Source organism: Plectropomus leopardus, chromosome 5 (genome assembly GCF_026936395.1).
Source record: "Plectropomus leopardus strain MGB_pleo_1.0 chromosome 5, ASM2693639v1, whole genome shotgun sequence".
Classification (NCBI taxonomy): Eukaryota; Metazoa; Chordata; class Actinopteri; order Perciformes; family Serranidae; genus Plectropomus; species Plectropomus leopardus.
The window spans coordinates 29,783,185-29,811,116 of NC_142180.1; the positions used below are offsets into that span (position 1 = coordinate 29,783,185).

General features: G+C 39.7%; 2 protein-coding genes across 7 annotated transcripts in view; both read left to right on the top strand.

Moving 5' to 3' along the window:
• pip5k1ca (phosphatidylinositol-4-phosphate 5-kinase, type I, gamma a) overlaps positions 1-19,542 on the top strand; it is a 63,627-nt gene extending 44,085 nt beyond the window's left edge. Inside the window, exons 13-19 of one of the 6 annotated variants that reach the window (XM_088077903.1) lie at positions 214-355; positions 577-609; positions 885-1,004; positions 4,997-5,261; positions 10,742-10,810; positions 12,451-12,540; positions 14,805-19,542. In XM_088077903.1, the coding sequence (XP_087934029.1) occupies positions 214-355; positions 577-609; positions 885-1,004; positions 4,997-5,261; positions 10,742-10,810; positions 12,451-12,540; positions 14,805-14,807 (722 nt within the window). In that variant the 3' untranslated portion in view covers positions 14,808-19,542. The other 5 variants (XM_088077904.1, XM_042482431.2, XM_088077902.1 and 2 more) reach the window with 5 other exon arrangements.
• Positions 19,543-20,911: 1,369 nt separating this feature from the next.
• Positions 20,912-27,391, top strand: LOC121939448 (ras-related protein Rab-11B-like). The gene is made up of 5 exons (XM_042482473.2): positions 20,912-21,052; positions 23,085-23,280; positions 24,011-24,204; positions 25,662-25,742; positions 25,914-27,391. The coding sequence occupies exons 1-5, from the start codon at positions 21,013-21,015 to the stop codon at positions 26,057-26,059; spliced, it is 657 nt and encodes a 218-aa protein (XP_042338407.1). The 5' UTR covers positions 20,912-21,012; the 3' UTR covers positions 26,060-27,391.
• The last annotated feature ends 541 nt before the right edge of the window (positions 27,392-27,932 follow it).

Sequence of the window (27,932 nt, forward strand, 5' to 3'; positions counted from 1 at the left end):
ACACTAAAAATAAACTTGCCTCACCTAAACAACAGGCAAGTTAAACTGTTGTCATGGGAATGAAAAGATAACACAATCAGAACAGCACTTACGAAAAAGTTAAAATAAGGGCTAAAAATAAAAATTAACAGCTCTCTCAGAGATAAATAATATACGTGTGTGTGTGTGTGTGTGTGTGTGTGTGTGTATATCTCTCTCCTCCTTCCTCTCCAGGGCGACCAGATCTTCTTCCATGTACTCCTCCGTCGTTTGAAGAGGCCACTACAGCATCAATCGCCACCACTCTCTCCTCCACCACCTCTCTGTCCATCCCCGAGAGATCCCCCTCTGACACAGCTGAGCACCCCCGCTACAGGTGCTAACACACACACACAGACACACACACTTCGAAACATTTGACATTACTTTATTGAAGCAATGGGTATTACTTTATTGTTTAAACAGAGAAAATGTGCGTTGTGGAGTCGGCAGTTGCTCATGTTGGTGTTTTAGGAGCCACAGCTGCATGTTGCATGTGAGCTAGCTGCTGCAGTTGTCATAAACAGCTTGTTCTGACACTTTGTCTTTTGTCTCCAGGAGGCACACCCAGTCTCTCAGCCATGATGGGAGGTGAGTTGAGAGCATGAATGCTACTTTCACTTCATAAACCTTTTGAGGCAGCATTAACGGTAGTGTTTTTACACATTTTTGCGGGTTGCCAGCTTCATGTTTTCACAGCATTAGACATTTCTGGGTGTGGTGGGTGTGTAGAAAAGAAAATGTGAGGTCAGACTGTTGGTCGGTGCTTTTATGAGAGGGCCCATTCTTCCTGTTGCTAAGATGTGGCTGTGTTTGTTTTTTCACACGTGTTTCATTTCCTGTGTGTGTTATTTGTTCATGTTCAGGACTCAGGAGGAGCTGCGTGTGCGTGAGGAGGATCAACAGACCATCACAGTGGAGGTGGAGCTGAAGAGACCCGACAGCGAGCCAACCATCTCCGTTCCACAGCCGTCAACTGAAACCAGGTACACAAACAACACGATGCTAAACAGAAACGACAGAAACGACATCTTTTAGACACTACAGTGCATCAAAACTACAAAAATGATGAAACAAATAAGCGAATCATCCAGTTTGAGTCCACATTTTGCGCAAATCTGTAATGGAAACCGGCCGTTAGTCTGTCTTGAAACATGTTGCCACATTCAGCACACATGTAAACACATCAACTCTCCATTATGAAAATATCTTTTAATATGTTATACATAATATATTAAATATACCATTTGTCTATATACACTAAATAGACCATCAATATAACTAAGACACACGTCTGTGATCTTTTTTTCTCTGAAAAATAAACAAAAAGAGCTCTGTCATACAGTGAACATGTGACCCCGATACAGGATGATGAGCTGTGGCGATGTAATGAGTCCCTCATGACCTCGATCACCACCGTGACTCAGTTTGATGCCGCACTATAAATAACCTGTCGCCGGTGTCTCACCTGAGCTCAGCCAGCTGTTAAAGTAGCACATCCCACCTGTGTGTGTGTCTCTCTCTCTCTCTCACATACACACACACACACACACACACACACACACACACACAAACACACACACATAATATCTGATATGGCCCACAGAGAAACACTGAAAGCAGCTTGACCCATTTGTTTATGGGACTCTGGGGTCCTCAGATAAATGCTGCAGGCACTTTGTGGAAGAGGCATCGTCTCTACAGTAATTAGGTTATGAGAGAGTGCGCACATGCATGTAAATTTGTGTGTGTGAGCAGTGTGTGTTCTTTAATGGGGGTGACACTGCGAGGCAGACACGGGGCCGAAGGAGCCCTGACATGTGGGAACCCGTCAGTGGAAGTAGGGCAGTGGGGCAGCAAGCCTGCAGGCCTGCTGGGGCTGCTCCCATGAAGCTGGGGTGACCTGATACTTTGCAAATAATAACCTGTTTTTTAATTAACCTGCTGAAACCTGGAGCAACATTTTTTCTTGTGCTGCTTTCAGATGCCTTTCACGAGTATTTAAACCCTGAATGCGATTTCTTTCAAAAACATAACAAAAGAGGCAATGAGCTATGAAATGTGTCAGAAATTGCAAGGAATTAGTAAATTTAGGAAATGATTTTTAAAACCAAGGGAAGGGACTCCCTGTAGTTCACCTGGTAGAGCGGGCGCCCCATGTACAGCAGCTGTCTCCCTGCCACAATAGCAGCAGCAGGTTCAACTCTAACCTGCAGCCCTTTGCTGCATGTCATCCCCTCTCTCTCCCCCCTTACACGCTTAAACTGTCTTATTTAAATAAAGGCAAAAGTCAAAGAAAAAAAAAGAAAAAACACATTAATGATTATGATAATTACATATTACTAATTAATTTTTACAGAAATGATATAATTTTTAAGCAATTTTTCTAGGTCATTTCCTTGTTTTTTTTGTTTTTTTTTTAAAAAATGTATATTATTTATTTATTTATTCGACTAATACTTAGGTAATTTTCTTGTACTTTTTACAAATTTCTTGCAATTAACTCAGATTTCAAAGCATTAAAGTTTATTGGTTTGGCCTTATTTAAAAGTAAAATTGCATCAGAAGATGAAAACAACAAAAACACAACTCAAAAACACAACAGCAAATACAAAAACGCCATGTGTGAGCTGCATGAGGCAAACAGAGCTGATGGAAGTGGGGCTCACATTTTCGCCCTCGTTAGGTCAGCGAGGATGAGGGTGTGGTTGCAGAGGGAAACCAAGTGAATAATTGGGTCTGATGCTGAGACGGCAGCGGCTAGACATATGGCCCGAGGGTCTGGAAGGAGCTGGTTGGCGGGGAGGAGAGAGGGGGCTGGTGAGAGCAGCTGAGGGTGCGACTGAATTTACAGAAATATATAGAGGAAAAAAGAGTAGCAAATGAAACAAAGGGAAGATGAAACATTTTGAAACCTTGGACCTTTTTTATAAAAATTCAAAAAAACACAATCAATTTTTACTTCAGAATCTTTTAACTGAAGATTTTCTATAAAGTGGCTGTTTTTAGCAATAACAATTAATCATTATGTAGATTCTTTAATGAAAAAGAGAAAAAACAGGTGCATTTGTTTTTGTACCGTGTGTTGCATGGTGGTGGAGGTTGGCTGGGACATTTCTTGTGAAGTCACGCCTTATTATTAACAATTATATTAGGGGTCCTGGATGAAAACTGTCCCCAGATAACGTGAAAAATTCAGTGTGAAATGAGTTTCTTATGAAAAAAATATTGCTACAAATCATTGTAGAAATGCACAACACAACAAAAATGGGAGAAAATTGGCTTTAGTTCAGAGTGGGAATTGTAATTATGCTCTACCTATCATATATATAAATATATAAATATATATATATATATACATATATATATATATATATATATATATGTATATTAAATGCACTAGTACTATCAACTTAATTCTTTAATCACTGTGATCAAGTGATCCTATTATCGTTATTTTGTCCTTTTCATTTTATTTATATTGGTCTAATTGGGTTTTTTTCTTTCTTTTTTCTGTTTGTGAGATTATATTTTTGCCATCATGTTGTCATCTATGCTGTGTATATTATTATTAGCCTGTAAATAAAAATCTCTACAGAAAAAAGAAAAGAAAACAAAAAACAATGGGAGTGAGAAAGATAAAAATGTTGTAAATAAGTAAAAACAGAAATACAGAGAAAGAAAAGAGCAGTAAACAAACAAAGGGGGTCATTTATAAAGAGTGACAAAAGAGATTTTAAGGATATATCCAAATGAATGATGGGGCAGAAGAGAGAGTTTCTGCATCGCAACCCCCATCCCACCCCCCCTCATAAACTCAGCCAATCGTACCTCTCTTCGAGATGCCAGCTCAGCTTTTTTGCCTCAGCGGCCGGCTGCTGGGCTTTTCCTCTGCTGGAGCTCAGCTCAAACACAGAAGCTGAGAAAGCAATGTGGATGCGCCCAAATCCATCCTAATAGTTGATGATCTGGCCAGGAACAATAGAGGATTGTGGCAGCACACAGCCAGCTGGCAAATCTTTCAGCTTAAGCAGCTAAACCACAAACACCCACACACACACATCTGTTGAGTTTTAGCCAGAACCAGTTTTCTCTAATAGCTCGGTGCTGTTCGTCTGTCCTCCTGCAGCAAAGTAGCTTATGGCAAGTGACCCAATTAATGGCTCTCGTTGGCAACTGCTGTGTGTGTGTGTCTGTCTGTGTCGGTAACCAGGTCGTTTATTTACTCCTTAAACTACACAGAGATGACTTCACAATGCTATTTTAAAGATTAACGTTGTATTTTTGTTTTTCTACCCCTGCATAAGGCCAAGTATACTGTGTGTGGTGAGATGGACGGATGCATGTGTTCTAAAAACAACATTAAGTTCATTTTTGTAGTTTGGGGAGCTTATTTGGCCAGTTATAAAATCAGTCAACAGTTGCAGCAGCAGCTATGAGGCAGGGCATGAAGGCGACTACAGTACTTTAAAACCACTTGGCTTCATTTTCAGCGTCAGAGGTTGCCCCTCGGTACAGTCCGAGCACGCAGAAATGATACATGTACAACGGATTCAGTGTGATTTACACTTTACAGGGAAATCAATATTTCCAATGTTCATCATGAATAAACGTTCATAAGTTCGCTTAGAAATCGTTAAAAAAGTCATCACATTTTAAAGTTTCCGTCAGAGTCAAAGCAATCCACTCATAGTTGTCTGAACACCTGCGGGTGAATTGCAAACAGGAACTGTTCACAGCTAATTTGGTTCACTTTTAATGGTGCCAATGTGCCGGAATGTAAACAAATAAAAACCAAATTATAGCCCACAGCGTGACTGAATCCATGGAAAAATTACACCTCCTGTTTACATCTCCTCGAACATTATTGGAAGGCAAAATTGTCTTGATTTTTTCTGAGAGGCTCCCACAGAGTCAGACTTTGACATCCCCGGCTCAACATTTATTCACTTACAATCCCATTTCCACCTTCCCACAGTGAGGTCCAGGAAGGAGCAGGCGCCGAGGCTGCAGAGGCTGCAGCAGCACCCTCCAGCTCTACGTCGGCACCTGAAGCAGCTGCCTCGTCCTCCTCGTCTGCCCCAGCTGCTCCCTCTTCTCCCGGGGCAGCCGAAGAAGCCCCATCCAGTCCCAAGGTGATGGTGGTGGAGGCGGACAGGGTCAGCCAGGTGTCCGGCTCAGGGTGCACCAGCCAGGCTTCAGTCGATGATGAAGATGACGTGCCAATCACAGATATCTACTTTGTGAGTAAAGCCCTCCACACACACACACACACACACACACACACACACACACACACACACACACACACACACACACACACACACACACACACACACACACACACAGACTCAGTAAGCACATCTCAGACACTAGGACTGGCTCCTGCAGAGCCCGGGAGGTGCCATGGAGAGAAAAAAGAAAAAACTGAGGCCATGTTTAATTAAATCGAGTGCTTGAGATGCTATTGTGCAGCCTTGTCGTTTTGCTGTACTATAGACTGGACTCAAGATTGGTAAATTCATTCCCTTATTTTGGTTAATTCATCAATTGAGATAGAAATCGTTCCTTCGTTTTGATTAATTTGTGGCCTCAAATTAGATAGGATGATCAAATCATTTTAATCCAGCTGCCACCTGCGTAAGGCACGTGTCCTGGGTTGATATGGATAGAGACTCTTTAATTAAAAAAGTAAAGTCTAAAGTATTACTTTATTGTGGGGGTGATTTATCAAGACATGTTGACAAATTTGCTTTGCAAGGATTATAGTTAAAGGCAGTTATGTAGAATTTTGGGAGCTTGTGTATTATATCGTCAGCATTATACTGTCTTGCTCGATGTAACGTAATCAAACATTATACTTATTTTGTGCAAATAAATTAACCAAAACAAGGTAAAAAATTAGTCAAATTGAGGGAACTAAATATATCTTAATTTATTTTTTCTCTCCGTGGCACCTCTCGGGCTCTGCAGGCTTCCATCATCTCTCATCTGTTTTGAGTTTGCCTTTTTTATTTAGCCATCATATCATCTCCAGTATGTAATCAGCGTCAATGCATATTGGCTGACATGAGATATATTAAAACAGTGCGTTTCTGATGATAAAGTAAAGGGCTGAGCTGTATGATCTCCCACAGAGGCGTTGACTTGATGGACCACAGAAAGGGCGTAGCAACTCAGGCTGGTATGGGAATAAGAGTGTGTGCTTGCAGTGTGTGGTGCATTTAATTAAAGCAACTACAAGGAGTTTTTAACTGCTTTTGAAACAGTCTCTATGAGACCATCAGTGAGAAGACTGGCTATATAACTATAGATATTCTTAGTATCTGTTTCTGGGTACAATATACTGCAATATCAGATAAAACAATTTATTGCACATAGACCAGAATAGCCATTGTTATTATTTCCCAAGACAAAATTGCGCAGTGCATTGCAGACTTATATTTTTGATGTTATAATTTGTGGTCATGGCAGATATTTGGGGCATGATCAGCAAAGATGAGAAGAAAAGATTGGACTGTAGAACAAAAGAAAAGCTAAAAGGGACAGTGCTCCTCCAGGGAGCAAAGGCCATTGACGGATGTCTTCTATTTCACACGGTTGTTAGCAGATTTTTGTAAGTCTCCACATTCAAGCACAGACGAAAAACAAGTCAAAATTGAGTTTAATCTTTATTTCACTCGCTTCCCAAGCAAATGCATGCGCTAACCAGGATCTTTACGACAAAAGGCTGATGTACTCATGGGAAATGCAGTCCTCATTCTGGGAATTATTACCACTTTTGTCAACAGAGGTTACCAAAATCAGCCAAAAAAAAGAAAGTTCCTTGTAGTTGCTTTTAAGGAATATTTTGACATTTTGGGAAATAGACTCATTCGCCCTCTCGCAGGGAGTTTCATGAGAAGATTGACCTCTTCTTGTCCACATTGTTTTTTATGGGTTCTTTTTTTCAAACATTTCAACATCAGCTTCATATTTGATGTACAGACATGAAAGTTGTATCAGTCTTTTCATGTAATGTTCTCACAGCAAAAAAGCAAATATGAGTATTTCCCAAATTGTAGATTTATTTTGTTACAGTGTTTTGCAGTGTGCACTCTGATTTTTGAGTGTTTGCAGAGTGATAATAGCATGTCAGCATCACATCCTGTATAATATGAGGCCGCAGACACACACAGCAGCTCATTTTGTGTGAATAACACCCAAAGCTTTTGGAGTTTGTTCAGTCTACAGGATTGCACCACTAAATCAACTGGCTATCATCAGATAAATGTGTTGGAAGGTCTAAATGTGCCCAAATGCACGCCTATAAATGAATGTATGAGTGTCAGGTGGAGGATGGCGAATGGAGTGATCACAGTTACAGATAGAAACGTTCCCACCTGGCCGTGCTCCTACTGGGTGTCTCTTATCAGGAATCAAACACCCTCTAATGCAGCACAGAGGAATCCTAATGGCCAGCAGGTTAGTCAGAGAGCTCCCTCAGTTATTTAACAGCCCTCTCATGTGACCAACTGGCTGATGCTTCAAAAGCCGGACACCCTCTGTACGCAGCAGCAGGGGGTCTGTAGCGCTGCATGAGGTGAGGTGACACTGAAGTTTAACTACACAGAAACACGCTGCAGGCAGTGCAGTCACAAGTGGCCTCGAGGGAAAGTGAGTTGTTAGATCAGCTGTTCAAAAGCTGTCAGAGATCCAGGGCTGCCCCCTGAATGTCTGAGATTCAGATCAACAGCCGGAGACCCCTCAGTTAACTTGAGATTTTGGCTAGTTTCTGGTGTACTGTGCAGTGTACTTCTGGAGACGTTTTGGTCCTCGGACTTTGCTGCGGAGTGAGTGGTCTTGACTTTCACGCTACTCTTTTGGCTGCAGTGGACGTGATGCAGCGGCACAAAGGAAAAGACACTCCTCTAGAGTAATACTGCTTTTCCACCAAAATTAGTGAGTGCACTCAAACGTGAGTAAACCTGCTAAATATAGGCGATTGGTTGTATTCCCACGGCCAGTGAATACACCACTGCATTACACGAGTCTGCCTTTCTGTCAGCTTTTGTGTGTGTGTGTGTGTGTGGGGGGGGGGCTGTTTTGCTGGTGTGTCTGTGCTCCTTCATGGATAGGCAGGAGAGCAGGTAAACATTAGACAGCAGCAGGAACAGAGGTCTTTTCAGTTTTTTTTTCTTAATATATCTTACTTATTCAGTCTGTCTTTCAGACTTGGTGCAGATGTATTTGGATTGGTTTTTAAATGCCGCTTAGGGGAAGATGGACAGTAATTAGTGAAGGCGTGTCATTGCATCTCACTGGTTAAGGACCTTAAATTACCACGTTCACCAGAGTGTTTTATTACCGTCAAAGCTGATTGGAGCCGGAGGCGATACGTGTCTACTGCAGAGGCATTTGACCCGGGTGTGAATGCCAGTTGCATGCATTCTCATTGCATTGCAAAGCATTAAAATAAGGAAGTTGAGTTAAGTTGGGTGTTAATGTTTTTTTTGTGCAGTGGGACTGAGACTTCAGGCTCTGATATAACAGAGTTCCAAACTGTAGCATGAAAGATCCACACAGCCTTGTGTGAGGATTGTGGGCAGGTAGATTGTAAGTGTCAGGATCTCTGTGGCTTCACTCAGTTTGGTCATTCAGCAGCTCTGTCAGCCAACTCGCCATCTGATCATCCTTTGTGCTCCCTCTCTGTTTCTGCTATCTCCATCATCATCATTACTTCTGACATCCCACACAAATCACGTTCCTGCATGGCCGCCCAACCTGCTTTTTTCCATTGCTAAATGCCTCTCATGCTGGTCCACAACATTGACACAGAAACAGCAAGAACCACGAGACTTTTCAGTGTTAATACCCCTGTATTGCTTTTCTAATTGCTTTTTAAATCCTTCAGGAGTTTCAGCTAGCAGAAACACTCTGTGAACCAGCAAAAAATCTTTATTAATGTGCATTGTTGAGCAGCGTCTCCCAGCAGTATTTTCTCAGGATCCATTGCTTACATAATTGCTGCTTGTATATTGACGTCTTTTGTGATTGTAAGCGAGAGAAAAACAATTGTGCCATTACTGCAAAAAAACAAAACAAACACTGGCTGAAGACAGAGAACAATCGGATTTAAAGGAATACTTCACCCCTTAAAAAAACATTTGTGTCATTTTCATCCCGTGTGAAGAAAACTTTTCTCATGCGCCTCCAAGATGAATGAAGAATCCAAAAACAGAAATTTCTGTGCTCTGAAGTCATAGGGTTCACATTTAAGAACCGCAAAACTATATCAAAACTCTCAGGCAACTCGTCGTCATATGCTCAGTACCTCCCAGACAGACAGCCCTATTTCAGCGGGGAACTGAAATGAAAGTGAAACTAACATACTAGCAACTCCTGTGTTCAGCGAGGTAAAATTACTTTTTTTGTCAATGGAGTCTGGCTTTAAAGACTGCATGGACAAGTCCCACTTTCTGTTCAATTCCCAATCATAAAGGGCTGTCTGTTTGGGAGGTACTGAGCATATTAAGAGATAAATGAGACTTTGATTAGTCTGCACGAGTTGTTTTAGAGTTTGCAAACAGATGTTTTGGTAAAATTTTGCTGTTGTTAAATGCCACCCCCTATAACATCAATTATCAAGATTTTTTAAATTTTTTGAACTTTTGCTCAACATTGAAACATGCAAGAAAAACAACATTTTCTTACTGAATTTAACAAAACACGGGTTAAGTGATTGATGTATAAATGGTCATTTTAGGGGGGTGAAGTGTTCATTGGGTTTGGTAAGCTTATGTTTATACTGCCTGATTCCAAGCACACTAGGGCCTGCTAGCTTGAGTTTTGCAGGAGAAAATCTAATTTCAGTCCTTAAAACAGCCAACAACTTGCATTTCTTTTTCTATGTAACAAATGATTCTGTCCTGTTGTCCTCTGTTTAGTGTAAAGACAAACTGCAGGAGCATCCAGGCAGTGGTCCACATTTTTCAAAGCTTTAAATTACAAAGTATGTGTAAAAAGAAGGGTCAGGGAATATGTTTAAATTTTTATACAAGAGATGACAGCATTTGTGACCATGCAGCTCCTGGGGGAAACACAGCACACCATTTAGCTGTGAGACGGGAGTGATTGCTCGAGACTCAGAGGGACACAGGTGTGTGTGTGTGTGAGTGTGTGTCGTCACTTCACAGGTCCCTCAGAGTGACTCGTGACTAAATTATTCATCCACTATCAGCAGCCTCCGCATCCACTTTTCATGATCTGCTCTCTGCTCTCCTTCACCTCTGTCGTCCACATCTGATTGCTTTCCTTCTTCTGTCCCTCATCTTCACCTCCATCCTCTGCCTCTTTTCACACGTTTCATCCCTTCTCTTAAATAATTTTCACATCCCTCCGTTTGCATCGGAAATCTTCTCCTCTAGTTCTTTCTCTGATATTTTTCTCAGTCCTGTGATTATGCTCATGACTCATAATGAAAGTGGTGAGATACTCGCGTGTTGTATGGAAGAGGGGGGTGAACACTGAGTGGCTGCCAGACTTGTTAATCTAACTGTCACCACTGACTCATCCAGTGTATCTCTGCTAGGTTACGCACAGTCAGAACTATCTTTTCCATTTTCACCTCAGCGTGATTCTTTTTTTCCATTGTGTTATGTCATCTTGCTCCTCTTTTCCTCTCCATCTCACTTCTCATCTTCTTTTCTTTTGTCCCTGTGCCATACACTCCTGTTATTGTCAGTTTCCTGATGGGAGGACCTGGGTGGTCTCTCCTTTCCGACAGAGGAGGACATGCCAGCCCAGTTGGCCAGTAAGTGAGATAGATGTTGCTAGTCGTGTAGGTGGGCGCTGTTCTGCCCGGCTGGTGTTAGACGACGTTGGCGCTGTCGGTTTGATGAAACATATGATTACAGTGTTTCTGCAGCTTGTCATAATTTGTATTATTCACTGCAGGTGTTTTGTGATTGTGTTGAAACTAAAAAACAATACCTACTCTCCAAATAGCGACGACAACCAAGTGTGGGAGGCGGGTAAACAAAAGACATCTTGACAGTCTGTCTTTCTGTTTTTCATTTTCTTTTAAATTTGTTTCCTCACTCACTGACAGCCTCCTTCGTGCACCTTTGTGGATAGTATGTTACTTCCGTGTTGTATCCAATAATATAACAATTTGCTGAAAATGTAATAATGCCTCAGAATGTAAAAAAAATGCACTTAAAGAGGCAATCTTGGAGATTTCAGTCCTGAGTAATTTGGCGACACGTAGTTACTGGTGGTAACAGCAAAAGGTTTAACACAACAGTTCACAGAGTTTTGGGATAGCAGAATAAACTATTGTTGTTTTAATATGGATATCGGGCAATAATTGGGATTTTTCCATCATTCTGTGAGCATCCGTGATCTGATTTTACGCTGCACCTGGCATGATTCTGCAGACAGCAGGGCACAGTGAACAGAGTTGCTTACCTTACTATGTTGGAGGTGTGCAACCTCAACTCATCATCTGACAGCTCACTGCAGCTGCTGCTGGTAAGATAGTAGCTAAACAGACATTTATTAAAATGAAAATGTTTGAGATTATTAGTATAAGTGTAAAATTTATTGCATTTTCAGTAAATTATTACATTATGTTTTACACTCCAACATGCTGAGCTTTGTGTGTGAATCTGTGTGTGTGTGTGTGTGTGTGTGTGTGTGTGTGTGTGTGTGTGTGTGTGTGTGTGTGTACGTTTGTACATGTGTACGTGTGTGTATATGTGTGTGTGAGACATCAACCCACAATACCTCCACCTCCGTCACAAACATACCGCGTTGCAGCTGCTTCCCTCTCTTAAAGGGCCGGTACCAACAAAATAACAAGGATCCTACTGAAGCCTTTAGACGTTATGCAAAGAGCGCTTGTGCTTGTTGGAAAGGAGAAAAAAAACATCCTCCTGTTGTGTTTTGCTTTGATTGAGGATGCTCTCTGTGTCTGACTGTCCTGGCATCCTGGCTTTGTTCCCATACCCTCCTCCGCCTCCTTCCCGCTCCTCATCCTCCCTGTTTGGCTGACGACTCATCCCTCGCTCTGCACACTTCACCTTGCTTCCCAGGAGTTAGTCCTGGGGCAAAAAAAGATATGATTTTAACCATGTCAGTAAGATCCATCATAATATTTACATCCGTAACAGCACTTCTCCGTACTGCTACAACCTGTTTTTCGCCCAATTTTTCATCTCTGTGTTGTAAAATTAACACATTCACACTTACTTGATATTCGCACTTTCCGATGTCTCTCTCAGCAACATTTCCTCCTATATGCATCCCTAATTTTCATTTCCTGTCTTGTCTTTTCTTCTCCTGTGATCTCCCGTGTCTTTTCTCCTGCCTGCCCCTGCTGCTTGTCTCTGTGCCTCTGGCCTTTCCTCTGTCCCTTTGGCCCCCTCTGCTGTGGTGGGTGTGTAAAAACAGCCTCAAGAGGACAGGACCTGGGTGTACTCTCCGCTACACTATGGCTCAGAGTCTAAGGCCCTGCCAGATGGGGATTGGGAAAGAGAGACAGTAAGTGAGAAGCATCGGACTAAAATATAAAGCACAGGAAAATCTCTTAGACGAGGCGTAAAAGCAGTTGAGTTCAGTCTTCATTCGGGTTAACAAGAGTGGAAAGAATCTGTTGAGAAGTCTCAACGGTAAATGTAGATCAAGCTTCTCAGAGTCAAAAGCCCACGATGACCCCCAACGTCCCCACCTCTACATTACAGCATCCATTCCTCATTGATAAAGTGGGTGGAAATGGTCACCTGCAGCTCGCGGGACCATTTAGTCCACGACCAGCCATCCTGTGTCCCTCCAACAACAAGCTGCTCAGCATTTACTACACCCCGTTGTCACTGCATTGGCCTGTGTGAAGGCGTTACACTCATGCATCACCAGACCCCTACAGCCAATGCTCAAACCAAAGACATGTACGATAAACTCACACGCATCTATATTCTCATTTTAAGCGTTTAAGGTCATTTGAGTGTACTAAGAGAGTTAATATTTAGTGTTAGATTTATTATGCAATATATCCTCAGGTAAAATCTGACAAATTAGAGTTATAAAAACATGGATTCAAATAAGAAATGGCATCCTTTGGCTGGGACTGTTTTCCTTCAGAGGTTTTATGTGACGTTTAGATTCGCAGGCTGTTTGTCTACTTTGTTCAGCATAGCAGCATTTCCCCGCACTGCGCTCCGATAAGGTGTCATCAACCATTGATTTTTTTTCCCTACTCATTTTATTTTTCATCTTCTAAGATGCATCATAACACTGCTGATTTTGTAAGCAAGTTTTGTGCCAACATTCCTGATCAATTCATGTAATAACCAGTTTGGTTTGGGTACACATGGTACAAAAGATATTACAAAATATTAATTTTAATATGATCTAAACATAAAATTGTACTTAGAGGGGAACCAGCCCACTCTGAGCATGTTGGCACTGTCAATGTGCATCCAATAAAATATCTTTTTTTTACCAATAACAAGCTCAGGTCATTCAGGAATATCATACAACATTACCTGAAGGACCCTGAAGAGAAATTAAACATTTTTCCATGGGCTGCTCAGTATGCAAAAAATGTAATGTTTTTTTTCCCCACAGATATCGAGGTCGTTATATGTCGCAACTTTAATAGGGATTTTAATTTTTGCATTTCATTTTCATTGAAAAAATATATAGAGCAGATGTGATATTTGCTGGGGTCTATGTTATGACACATTTTACCTTCATTAAAAAAACTGGAGCACCTGTGATTTGGATATTACACTTCCCAATAATGCAGTTTTGATAATATTTCAAATATTTGTGCAGCCCATTTTTTTCTGTACCTTTTGCTCGTTACGTTCTGTTTTGTATTGAACTCTCACTAAAGGAGACAAAGAAATCCTGCAAGACTTTTTACATTGTCAAAATCAGCTTAACATTCAGCCTTGATACTGAAAATTAACTTTTACTCGCATTTCCACTGTTTTCTTCCTGCAACAAGTCATCTCTCACGAGATTTCAGAGCAAGACCTCTAATTAGTGGGACTTGGACACAAAACAGACCATAACAAGTGAAAGGTACAGAAAAACATTTCTTTGTGGGGTCTTTTCTTTAATGTTGCAAGACACTCATAATAACGATCTGAGATTGTCAGTGGCAAAAACAAGCTTTGAGTGGATGGAAATTAAATAAGTGCACCAGCTTTAAGTCCCGTTACTGCATCCTGCGTGTCTGCTGGCTCACTACTAGACCAATTTAAAAGATTGTTGTTTCCACGAGATACTTAGGCACAAAAACATAGAAAAATAGGGTCCAGGTTGAAAAATACAGAAGTTTTCCTTAAATATATTATCGTATCATATTAGACAAGCTGAAAGACACTTTTTCGACTTTCTTTACAGCTTTAGTTGATTCCATATATTTCGCTAAATCCTCAGCAGATATTTTTAAAGTGTCGTAATAATTCTCACTCAGATTAAATGGCTCTGATCAGACTGTAGACAGCAGGGAAGTCTAACTTACACTCTTTTATTGTTTGATGAGTCACAGATGTCCACTTCCAGGTTTTTTAGTTACTGCAGGGGTGTGCGCTGTGCTTATGAGATTTCACTTTACCTATTCTGTTTTCGTTGCTACTCCTTCATTTTATGAATGCACTCTAATTAGATCCCTCACTGTTTCACTATCATGAGAAAGTAATGCATGACAAGACACATCTTACATCCTGGGGGAGGTAAAAATGTGTGTGCTGTGTACACCTAATGCCTAATACACTGACTGTGTCTGTCTCCAACAGTAAGCCCCGTTCTCTGGCAGAGAGGAGTGAACGTCTCAGTGGAGAGGACTCGTCGGTCTGAAGTCCAGACCTCAGAGGTAGCAGCAGGATCTCTGTCTGAACCAGGATTTTAAAACATGCATACAGAAACTGAACACAATGAAGGGGAAAGTGACTTGTGTACCAGAGAGGGGGGAAAAAATCCTGACAGTGATGAACATCACTGATTTCCAACCATCCCTGCCTTCCACCCTTGACAAAATGAAAATAATATCAATTTAATAATAATGTGTATGTGTGACGTACAGTAGTGCGTATACGGCTGTAGTCTTATATGTTTGACATACATGGAAGACCGTAGTAACTCGCTGTGCCTATCAAAAAGTATTCATCCCACTTGGAAGTTTTCATGGACACATTTAAGTTAACTCCTTTAGTGTTTCTAACTGGTATTACTGTTGGTGTCGCTGTTCAAGGACAACAGTTACTTTGTCCATGTCCACTACTTAAGATAGTAACTAAACTTTACATTGATACTCTTTGTTAACTCGGAATAATTACTGCGGGAAACAAAAACCCTGTCCTCTTCCTGTTTTGGTTGAACAGTGGTTGACGCACTTCCCTTGTGCCGTAATTGAGCCTTAATTTTCCCGGAAGATTGCACAAGGTGTCAGACAGAAACCAATCTAAGCATCGACAGTGTCATAATTCTATAGTTATTACATTGTGCAATCGACATTTACTCCATAATGATAAGTTAAACCAAAAAAAAGTCTATTTTCAATTTAAATCCCCTTTGATTCAATGACATAAGACAATAAAACATGATAACTTCCAAGTGAGGCGGATACTTACCTATAGGCATTGTACAGTCAGCTCTAGTTCACACAGGCACAACCCTCTAACAGGCTCAGTCTGCAGAGCAGCACACTGAAATTTGTGTTAACTGTATTTACCTGGATAAGCCCGTTAACCCTTCTTGGTACTGACTCCCCTCCTCAACTGGCTTCGTCAACGGAAACATCTGGCGCATTTTCGGTCAAGATTGGCTTCAACTTTTATGATCCAATGCTGCTTTTTCTGCCCAGGTCTGTTCGTTGCCTGAGAGCAGCACTTGTGGCCTCATGTAGATTTCAGTGTGCTGAGTGAGCCGTCGAGCCTGTGGTGTTAGAGGCATAGACTGTATAAAATAAGTGGATGTAGCCAACGTGACTTCACCTCTTGGTTTGTGGACCACCGTTTTGAAGCTTTGAGTTTGCCCTTCCAGACATTGACATCAAGTGTCCATTTGGACCAAGCCCTCAGGAACAACACCGGGCTTTGTAGCCAATTTTTGTAGAGGTCCATCATGAAATTATAGCTGCCAGGTCTGTCAGGTGATGCCATTGGGCCCAAAAAGACTTTTTTCCATAGACTTACAATGTGAAAGAGACATCTGTAAATCAGTGGTTACATTTTTTTGAGCGTCACCAACCCCTGAGAAATGACTCATTTCACTATCAGGATTTGATCCATTCAGTCCGATGACATTTCAGAAGTCTAGAAGTACAGTAAAATAATTTTTATCCCCATTCACGTTAGCCGAGGGCTAAACTGTAGGTTAGCTGCTTGGCTGCTTTAAGTCTCTAGTGCGCCTGCTCTTTGGGCCCCACAATGCAGAAGATCTCCTTAATTTCATGCCATGGAAATCAAGCTTTTTTGGCTTCATGTGCCACTGAGCAACTTTCATGGGAATGAACAGGGCGTTGCCTCCGGTTCTGAACTGTGGAGGACACACATTGCTAAACGTCTTGTCATTATTGACAGGTCGCTGTGGTAGTGATTTGTCAATCACAAGATAGCCATGCTCTAAAGCAAATCCTGCTTCATCATCTGTTTCACACTAAATGGGACCATAATTTTCAAAATCAACATTATGCTGCATTTAAGAAGACTTGAAACTAACAACTTAGACCACAAACTCATTTTTAAAAGGTTTACTGATGTAATAAATCAAATGGGAATGTAAGTGTGAAAATCTAATTTTCACACTTACTTTCTCACCACTGGTTTCCAACCTAGGGACCCCGACCCTAACCAGGGGTCGCCAAAGCTTCCCGGTGGGAATCAAGACCTTCTTGATATTAAAGGGGGTAAGAAAATTTTTTAGAAATATATATAGAGTAAGCCTATATCTCAGGATTCATTCATATCTGTGAGGGAAACTAAAGTTGTTATTTTGAAGTTTATATTATTATTCAAGATACAAACTTACAAGAAATCTAAAAGGCTATGGGCACGGTGAAGACCTGAACACAAGCTATATTTATAGCGCTATAGCTCTCTGCTAAACAGCCTCGTCCTGCATTAGAAAACTGCACAGTTAAAAGAAGCAAAACGCTAACAGAATAATGAAAAAAAAAAAGATGTATAATTAATAAAAACTCAAAAAAAAATATTATTAATAGTATTAAAAGTTCATTTAAGAGAGACAGGAAAACTAATATCTGATGCAGCATTCATAATCTGTTTAAAACTCATTAAAATCCCTCATTTTATGAAAATTGTGCTCACTATTTTTGTCAATTGTACCGTGCATCAGTTGTTCTGAACTGTTATTGTCATACACTAAATATTATATCAAAAAATATCATTTGGTTTGGGTCGTAGGGTAACTCGATAAAAAAGGGGTCCCTTAAGGGAAAAAGGTTGGGAACCGCTGTTTTATACAATCGAACACTTTTTTGCAACAAGTTGAGTCGCCCCCTGCTGGCCATTAGAAAGTATGCAGCTTTAAGTCACTTCCTTATTGGCTTCGCTTTTCATGCCTGGATGATGCTCCTACTTCTTCTATACAGTCTGTGGTAGGACTGCTCTTGTTGTGCTCATAGAACTGGAGTTGATAACCATCGTTTGGCCAAAACAACATCTGCTGTCGTCACATTTCCAGCAGTCGTGAATATATGCAGTTTAGTTTTAAGAGGAAAGATTAAAATGCATCATTTCCTTTAGTGAATATATACAGATTTAATTCAGAATCTTGAATTGCAGAATAATTAATATAAATATTATTTATATCAAACTTTTTTGCAGCATTTTTTTTTATTTCTGAACTTCTTTTACTACTGTGAGCTTTTATTTATTTAGTCTATTTTATTCTAATTTTCACTGTTTTCTGGTACTTTTTCACTCTGAAATGCTTAAAAAAAATTATTTGCATCCAAAGAACTTTTTGTTTTGATATTTCCATTCCCGCAGATTTTAGTTTGTTTTTACATCACGTGTTTGCCGTGTAAAGTCAGTGTTTTTTCACTACACATCTTCTGTGGAAAAGTCCGAAGATTATGACTCCCGCCTTCAAAACAGAAGACATCAATTGCAACACTAAGGCAGCAGACATTCGGTCAATATAGTAACCCTTACATCATTGCAGCGTCTTCCAGTGTTGTTCTATTTTTGGACACAAATCATTTGTAACAATAGAAAAAAAATCATGTTTTATTTTAGCTGGAAAAATATCAGTGACAGTTGCTCCTGCCTCCTCACAATAGGAAATCCATCGACTGGACATTTCAGATGTTTGTAGATGTAGAGCATCAGTTGTAGTATTTGATATCGTACCTGTTATCTGTATATTTGAATGAACACAGTGCGTTGCGGTGTTGACTCGGTGAGACACGGCGGTTTGTAAAATGGGTTGAATGTTGTTTGCACTTATAAAGAGGACCTGAAGGTGATCTAGTGATAGAGGCCAAATAAAAACACGCATCACGTTATTATCTTCGTTTCCACTCACACAGGCTGATATTTAGGCAGCGTTTCTTTTCGGATTATCAAGTGTGTGTGTTGGTGAAGTCAATCACAGTCATTGTAGGGTTAGTGTTAACTGTAGTCTCTCTGTGGCTGACATCCTAGGACTCTCAAGTAAGTTCAGCAAGTTTTTTTTGTTTGTTTTTTTTTTTTACTTCAGAAACAGTATCTTCGGTTGTTTTTTATGTTTGTGTGTATGGGAGGACACATCAACGTCAGACATTGTAAAATTAAAAAATTAAAAAATCAGTTTGTTCCCATGACGTGCAGTGGCCAGTTGTAATCAGTTTGCTGTTGTTCATCAGATGGCGACCATAGCAGCAATATTTTGTACAGTCTAGCTTTTAAGTTTTATTGCCTTATTGAGAAATTTTACATGTAGGCCTAGCGTTTATATTTTTTTCACTCGTGCTGTTGTATTTATTTTTCTTTCTCATAGTTGTGCTCCTGAGAATGTGTACATAAAATTATAAATACATATATAAAGATATACAAATATATTTTCCATTTGAATCGGAGAATATTATTTTTATTTGGTTTTATTTTTGCTGCTGGGCAAGAAATGATTGCAATCTACATAATTTACTGTACCATATTCTTCAGTGTGTTTATCGAGATGCAGCTGCTGTATATTTATGGTCTGTAAAGCAACGGCTGTTTCTTTGTAAGATATCCAGACGTTGAACGATTTGTGGGTTTTACTGTACATGCAAATCAGTAGGGATTCTTCCAACTGTTCAGCTGTGTCGTGTACGTGTTTTCAAATCGCTGTGTGCCCTTCATCCAATAGGGAGAGTCCTTTGCAGAGACATAGCATGATTTCAAAATGAATATGCATATCAGAAATGTGTATTTATGTATATCTGTGTATATTCATCTATTTATACGTGAGGATAAATAGATGGCTGTATGTGTGTGTGTTTGGACTCAATCAGAATGAATACAAAATAAAGCAGTTCTATGAATTGTTGTTCATGGAGATCATGTCACATATTTTTATTGATTTGTTGCTGAGATCATCAGATGTTTAATTGGACATAAAAATTACTCACTTTGGAAGTTGTTCCTCCTCTTCTGGTGCATTCATGAGCTTTAAGCCACAATGTGAGAACAATATTAATGCTAGGAAGAAGCGTGGAGCGTTGAAACAATCCTCTGATGAACAGTTTGAGGCTTACTACAAAGTGATTTTGTCCCAGACTTGTTGATGCACCACTACATTCCCTAAAACTGCTAAAATAATGCTTAACCTGACTCATGCTAATAAATCACTTTTCTAACTTATCTATGTCACTTTAGGTGGACTGATACTAACTGACATGCAGTATGGAGATTACAGCATGTTTTTGCATATACGACCTAAACTCGTTAACTATACACCAAAGTTTTTGTGAACTTTTCAAGTTCTAGCAACTTTAGCCAGCAGTCCTGTTAGTTTTTTTCAGTTGAAAAATCATTTTTCGATTATTTTTAACCACATGAATGCGGGGTCTTTCCAGAGTTCAGGGGACACAAGGGTAGCGAATGGGACCTCAAATTTTATGACTATGACAAAATGTTGAAACAAAAATGTTTTGGGGGCTTTAGTTTGTATTATAGCATTCAATTTAGCTTCATTTGCATATCAAGTCTGTAATTTTGATGGCTAGATGTATGTGAAGAATACAAAATAGAAAATATAAACTCAGTACCAAATCCTAGTCTAAGACATGATAACAAAAAAGAAAAAAACACTTACAGACATGAAGTGATAATAGGGCAATTATAGCAATCAAGCTGTACTGATACATTCATGAAAGAAAACATAAATTCATGATAGAAAGTGTAATGTGCAGAGTATGTCAAGTGTGTAAAAAAAAAGGTGCTTTATGCTACAATGTATAAAACTAGTATGTAAAGTTAGAAATATAAAATATGTGTATGATGTGACAATGTAACATATTCCCCCTGGGTCTACTAAAAAAAACTTAATAAAATAAAATAGATAATAGTAAAACTACTACCACTAATAGTAAAAGCTCTAATGAAGAACGTACACTGCTCAAATTAATATTTAATGTACTTATTTTGACGTTCTCGCCTTTCAGAGAACATTGTGAAACAGCTTTCTTGAAAATTTGGGATGTTGTTGCCATAGTCTGTGTGGTTGTTGCTCAATCTACAGAGGACACTGGGCGTTACCGTTTGGAGAACAAAGGGTGTAATACCTCTGTGCCTCATGATTGGTCAATACAGTCAGAGAACGCACATGATTGGTCAATTCATCTGTCAGTGAATGTGATAACGTTTTCAATTGGTCGAAACGAACGTTCCAAATCTCACGTGCTCGTTCCTCTCCTTGAGGGCGGTGCCTGCTAGCTGCCGGTGGAAACCATAAACTGAAGGATTGTTGTTGTTTGTGGGAAAGTACTGAAAAAGTACGAAAACCTTGTCGTCCAAAATGGGAAACCGAGATGATGAATACGACTACTTGTTTAAAGGTAAATAACTTTTTAAACTTGTATGGATGACAGTGTGTGAGGCCTTTTTTTTGGTAAAAGTTTGATGACAGCAGCACGAACTGAGGAAGTCCACTAAGCCAGCGTTAATGCTAAAGTTAGCTGTAACTGTTATTAGAGGCAAATAGTCAATCGATAAAATGATCGAAACCTATTAAAAGTTCATCTGGTAGTTTGTAGTTCTATAACATTTTGGTATTTAGTAGTTTAGACATCAAAACAAAAAAAAAACGGTTCCAGTGATGGCCGTTGAAGCTAGTGACTAGCTAGCTAGCAAGCTAACGTCAGGCAATAAGTGGCTAAATAAGCGAGCTAGCATGCTAACTTGGTAGCCAGTCGGCCGTGTTAAAATACATCGATTTACAAGTCACATAAAACTGCAAGCTAATTCACAAGCCGCTCTTGGTCGTCCAATACAGACGCTTTTATTTTAAACTTGGTACATTTCATGAGTCATCTAAAGCTAAGCTACTTAGCTAATTTGTTGACATAACTGCTGCTTGACATTTTTCCGAGCTGCTCCTGATCACATTAACAGTTATCCTCTACTTAACGTTGTAAGCACTCGTGCATGCTTTTAAACCCGTAACAATAAGGTAGCACGCCGGAGACATGCTGTACCTGCTGTCCCTCAATCACGACTCGATGACAGCATACATACATAGATATGGTCCCCAGTTTAACCCCATGAAGCCCGAGCACCTTGGCTTGGTTTCTTTCACAAGCATAGGAAGAAGGCATTGAGCAACGACAAAAGTAATGACCCAGAAATAAGCAAGAAATTAGTAAAAAGTTACAAAAAATAATTAGTTATTAATTTGTTAATAACAAATTTCATGCAAGTTGCCGATTTTCCCCACGTTTTTTGATGGTTTTTTTTAGAATATTATTATAAATATTATGTAAATAATAAACACTTCTCTTGTATTTCAAAGGTTAAAGTGCCCGTGAAAGGTGTCTGAATGCAGCACAAAAAAACTGATGTCAATCCAAGTTTTAAAGGGTTTATGTGACTTTAGTTTCCAAACAGTAATTACAAAGTATCTATCTATCCATAAATCGAGATACATAGTGGGACATAAGATGACAATGATAAGATAAGATAAGATAAGATAAGATAAGATAAGATAAGATAAGATAAGATAAGATAAGATAAGATAAGAAAAGAAAGAACTTTATTTATCCCTGCTAAGCACTTTTCCTTGGGACAAATAAAGTTCTGTCTTATCTTATCCAGGTCTTGCCTTTGTTTCCAGGGTCTTATGACTCTCCTTGATATAAACTGACATTTTAAGTACTTTGCAGTTCATACTGCGAAAGCATAAAGGGAGATAGATTGTACAAATGCAGTTTGAATTGTAAAAATCAGTTCACCCACTGTGGTGATATCACTGTCAGGAAAACTGCCTTGCTCACAAATTTGAGGGTGTAGGTTTCAAGGAATATGACATCTGAATAACCTGTAAGTGGGTGACTTCAACATACTGACTCAGAGAAACACACACTGAAAATTTGACCTTTGAAAAAAGACCCTGCCAGGAACATAAAAACCCTTTAAAAGTTGTGTCAAGGAGTCATATTAAGAGGATATTAATCACAAAAAAGTACAAGGGCACGACTGAAACAACATGCAGTGAGAGTCATAAGTCATTTTCAGCAGTCTGCAGAGTAAAAGTCAGAACAGGAACTACACTAAAAACTAGAACTGTACATCAGTGCAGGTATGTAAAATAGTGCTGTACAGAAAGCTGCTGGACTGAGTTTTGCATAAAATAGAATAAACTGTATATTTTTTTGGTTGTAATTTACAAACATTAGCTTTAGTGAGTGACATCATTCACACAGAGGGCTACGGTTTAAACAAATTGGGCCCACTAACTTTGTACAATGTAAGATGGAAAAGAAGGACACTTGCCAAGCCCCACCATGATTGCTCCCCACTTATCTTTGACGGTTTATCAGACTGCATGGCTCCTGTCTTGATGTTGTTGTGCTCTGTGTATTTTTGTGTTAGTCGTACTAATCGGAGACTCTGGAGTGGGGAAGAGTAACCTGCTGTCCCGTTTCACAAGAAATGAGTTCAACCTGGAGAGCAAGAGCACCATCGGGGTGGAGTTTGCCACCCGCAGCATCCAGGTGGACGGCAAGATGATAAAGGCTCAAATCTGGGACACAGCTGGACAGGAACGCTACAGAGCAATCACCTCAGCGTCAGTTTGTTTTTTGTTTTTTTCTGTAGTATATACCAGATTTATGACAGTCGGGTTATTTAAAGGGATGGGAGGGCGTGGTGTTTGAGACCCTCAGGATGTTATAATAGTAATAATGAGCTTTATTTTGATAACACTTTTCTTAACAAGGTTAGATTAAAAAAGAGTCAGCAATTAAACAAGAAAAGAGAGTGCAAAGTGCACAGTCATCATACATTATTAATATTGGAAAAGTAGCGCACAATGGTCGTGAAGGGACGATAAAACCGAGCAAAGGCCAAATATTAAATATACAAAAATGCTTTCCTATAGTATGAAGTCTTAAGAAGGGTTTTAAAATATGCTTTTGATGTTGAATTTAATGCCGTGTGATTACTAATTTCTTTGTGATCTCTGCATATGGTATATAATATATTTAATATGCATTGTATCATTTAAAATGCATTTTTTTCAGTTACAAAGTAGTTGTTCATATTCTGTTATTTTCTGTACCATATACAGTATATTATCCTTAGTATTGTTAATTTATTCTAGCAGTAATCTTGTAGATTACGTTTATTTACTTAAATAACTGACATCTTCATGGTTTCCGCTGAAATTACTTACATCCTGAGTGTTTTCTTGATAAATGTTTCGAACTTATACATTTGTTACCCTTGAATCAGATGGTAGAGAACATTGCGATAATACTTAAATAATCAGTTTTTCTTCTTACCTTTGCCGTCACCAGGTATTACCGGGGAGCAGTCGGAGCTCTCCTAGTTTACGACATCGCCAAGCACCTGACATACGAGAACGTCGAACGCTGGCTGAAGGAGCTGAGGGACCACGCTGACAACAACATCGTCATCATGCTGGTTGGGAACAAGAGCGACCTCCGCCACCTCAGGGCGGTGCCCACTGACGAGGCTCGAGCCTTCGCAGGTAATTATTCACAGTAAATGTTGGGGGGGGGCACAATAGCTCTTTTGGTACCAAAAGTACCTGTCAGCAGTGCATTTAGGAGTCGTGTGGTCAAAATATAATTTTGTGTGTGTGTGTTTTTAAACAAATCTTTAGTTTAAACATAGTCTTGTCTTGTCAGACTTTCTCTACAGAGCTGTGTTAGCGTGAGAGAAAGGTCTGGAAGCGCACATCATCGTGCTGTAGGAGGAAAAATGCTCGGGCTTGTTTGTAGTTTTTTTTTTTTTTTTTAAACCAATCATGATTTTCTCGGGAGCGCTAAGCCAAGGATGCAGCGACAGTGTCCTTGGAAAGTAACGTCGGGTGAACTTGTTTTGCACGTGGGGAGGTGAGCAAGGTCAGAAAAAATAAAACTGGTACAGAAAACAGTCACGGACGTTTGTCAGCAGCGTGATTCTACTTAAAGTGATACAAAATGACAAACATAATTTGATAATCGCTGCCCTAGATGGGAACCGTGACCGAACTTTAGCGCTTAAGAAGCTCACTGGACGTGTTAAAACCACTGTCGATTTGCAGGCTGTATCTGGCTCTTGCAGAACATTATTACGACAGCATCACAGAAGCTTGAGTGATGTGGAAACGGATCACCAGTGTTACTGGCACACGCTGCTGACAGAGTTATAAGATTTGGTAAATCAGCTCCGACAGGCCGTGTCGGAAAACGGATCAACGTCAGGCGTGAGAGTACGATGACACGGAGTCTGGCCTTGTTCGAGGTGCGTTCACAAGTTGTTTTATTCGTTTCAGATCTTTTCAACAATTCAGCTACAGAACAGAGCGGACATGTATGATCCAACTATTTGTCAAAACGTGCTATTTTCAGCGTTCAGGCCTTTAGCTCGAAGATTGTTATCGTTTCCTGTAACCAAGGAGATTTTGATCACAGTAACACACTTGCAAACTTGCTTGTTAGTTTTAACATGCACAGATTATTTGAGGCAGTGTTTTTGTCTGCTCTTTGTTTTCTTGCTGATTTAATGCACATGTATGTACATATGCACATGGGTCGACGATATTGGTTATTCAAGGCCGATACCGATTATTAGTATTAATGAGACCATGCATTTACAATAAAAATGAAAATATTTCCGTCAATGTTTAGATTTTTTAATATAACAAACTTCAACACAAAACTTTGTTTAAATGCCTTTAGTAAATGTTTAATCAAAGCGGAAACTTTCAACATCGTATACTGCATGTTTCCTGAAACTTTTCTGTTAAGTTCAGTGAAAATTAAAATAAAAAGTTAATGATTAAAAATAGCTTCCTCAGCCACAGTCTACATCCAATGAGTCAGTCCAGTTTAACATAATTCTCGAACCACTACAGATTATTATCCAAGCTGTCTGTTTTTGGTGTGCTTTTATTTTGCTTTTATGCATAAACATATGTTTTTTCCTTTTTCTCTGGTTCAGAAAAGAACACAATCTCATTCATTGAAACCTCTGCCTTGGACTCCACAAACGTAGAAGAAGCCTTTAAGAACATTCTCACAGGTAGGACTATTGATAAACTGTTAAACAAATATTTGAATTAGGATCATGAAGTATCTATCTATCTATCTATTTATCTATCTATCTATCCATCTGTGTATCCATCTCTCTATCATGCAGGTGAATCTCCTGGTAAGGCAACTTTTACTGATACGTGACTGTTTTCTCTCACAGAAATCTACCGTATTGTATCTCAGAAGCAAATATCTGACAGATCTGCACATGACGAGTCTCCGGGAAACAATGTAGTGGACATAAGCCTCCCCCCGACCACGGACGGGCAGAGGGGCAACAAACTCCCCTGCTGCCAGAGCCTGTGACGCTCTTATTTTCTTTTCCTGTTTGACTTTCTGTCGGTCTTATCATCTCTTCGCCTCTGGTTTACTTCTGCTGCTGACATCATGACGCCCACATGGGCTCAGAAGTCTGTCACGCAGAGTGTCTTGAATTTGACATTCCTTTTTTTCCTGGTTTTCCTCTTTGTTTTTTCTTCATTTGTTTGTCTTCCTCTGATTTCAGAAGAACCTCTTTGTACAATAATTTAAAGCCTCAGAACAAGAGAGAGTGACGCTCTCACGAGGCTGATCTTGAAGCTGTAGTAAACTACAATTTCTTTTTAATTAACTACCCTCTGTGGTCCCATTGACCCACTCCTGTCGAAGGAATGGTGAGGGATCAGTAGACCTGTGAATTGGCGCTTCAGGCGTTTTTCTACTTGCCTCCTTTTCTCAGCTTGCAATGATACAGACTTTTGTCACGATCTGCTACATTAGAATCCCAATTTCATGTCTGGTTGACCTGATTCTGCCTATCACGCAATATGGGTGTAGAGGAGGAGATGAGAAGAAGGTACTACTGGAGTACTGGTGTGTACTCTTCTCTCTCTGGAGTTTCTCTTTGCCTCTTTAATTTTAATTTTCCTCTTTGAGCCTCGTGCCCACTGTGGCATGAAATTAACATGAGCCAGGAAACAGACTGGCTGTGACTGTCTCACTTCATACAGGCAAGTGTGAAACAAATGAAGTGTTTCTGTTTGTGTGTGTGTGCGCGCATGTGTGTGTATGTGATCTTAAAAGCACAAAAATACCAAAGTTGACGGATGCAATCATTATCAGTTTTGGGTTTTTCTCAGTTAAGTGTTTTCGAGGCTGCTATGGTTGCATTTCAGTGCTGTATTTGGCAAACTCATCTAGGATACTTGCAAAAGACATGTAATGCGATATTGCAAAGGTGTTGTTAAATTGCGGTGTGTGATTTGTTGTTTGTGTAATAATCAACCTGAAACAAGTTCCTCTTTGAGGTGACTCAGGTCAAACTCTTTTAACAGGCTGTCTGGGAAAAAATCTCTTTTGCACTTATACCTTATCATTTCAGTGGAACAAATCACCATTTATTTTTTAAAATACACTCGACATCTTTATTGAATAACATTTTCCTTTTGGTTGAAAAGGAAAACAAAGCACTATATGTTTTTTTCCTCTCATGTACTCAGTCACCCCTTGCTGTCATTTTAATGTGATGTCTGTTAAAGGGAAGTGGATCAAGATGTGCGTTATCTGAGAACATTTCTATAGCAAATGAACCAATTAAAAATGCTCTACACGAAACACTTCCACTCCAGCTGGTTGAGGAAGTGGAACTGAAATCAGAAATGCAAATTTCTTTGTGTTTGTCTGAAAAGCCTCTTTTTCACTAATATGGGGAAAATGCTTCCACGTGTGCAAACTTGTTTTGCTACTCTCACATCACACAGAAAATACTGAAGCACAAATAAACTTAATCCACATGTCCATATAGGGGACAAGTTTATTTTTAGATGCGTTACTCACACTGTGTACTCATAACTTAATGCTGTTTCCTCCACTGTTGTGTAGCAACGTGGGTGTCAAATTGATGGTTGATCGTCCTGTCAGAGGAAATGTGTGTACAAAGAGCACACACGCACCAGCTGCATTCAGGTCGACTTTATAGGCTCCCTTTGTAAATCTAATCACAGGCGCTCATATTTTTCAGCATCTCGTCAATGTGTGAACTCAGGACAGGTTCCCTAAAATGTACTTCGTTTTCGAGGTACTCTTACTCTTTTAATCTGAATATTGCCAAGTAGGTTTTCACATAACAAGAGATTTGCTTTGAAGTTTTGGTGCAGAGACTAGAAACATAAATATAGAATTGAAAAAATCACAATATATA

Excerpts from the sequence above, each read along its gene's own strand:
- LOC121939448 (XM_042482473.2), top strand. The coding sequence starts at position 21,013 with ATGGGAAACCGAGATGATGAATACGACTACTTGTTTAAAG. Across the intron at positions 21,053-23,084 it reads ATACGACTACTTGTTTAAAG|TCGTACTAATCGGAGACTCT; the intron begins GTAAATAACTTT and ends TTTTTGTGTTAG. Across the intron at positions 24,205-25,661 it reads CGAGGCTCGAGCCTTCGCAG|AAAAGAACACAATCTCATTC; the intron begins GTAATTATTCAC and ends TCTCTGGTTCAG.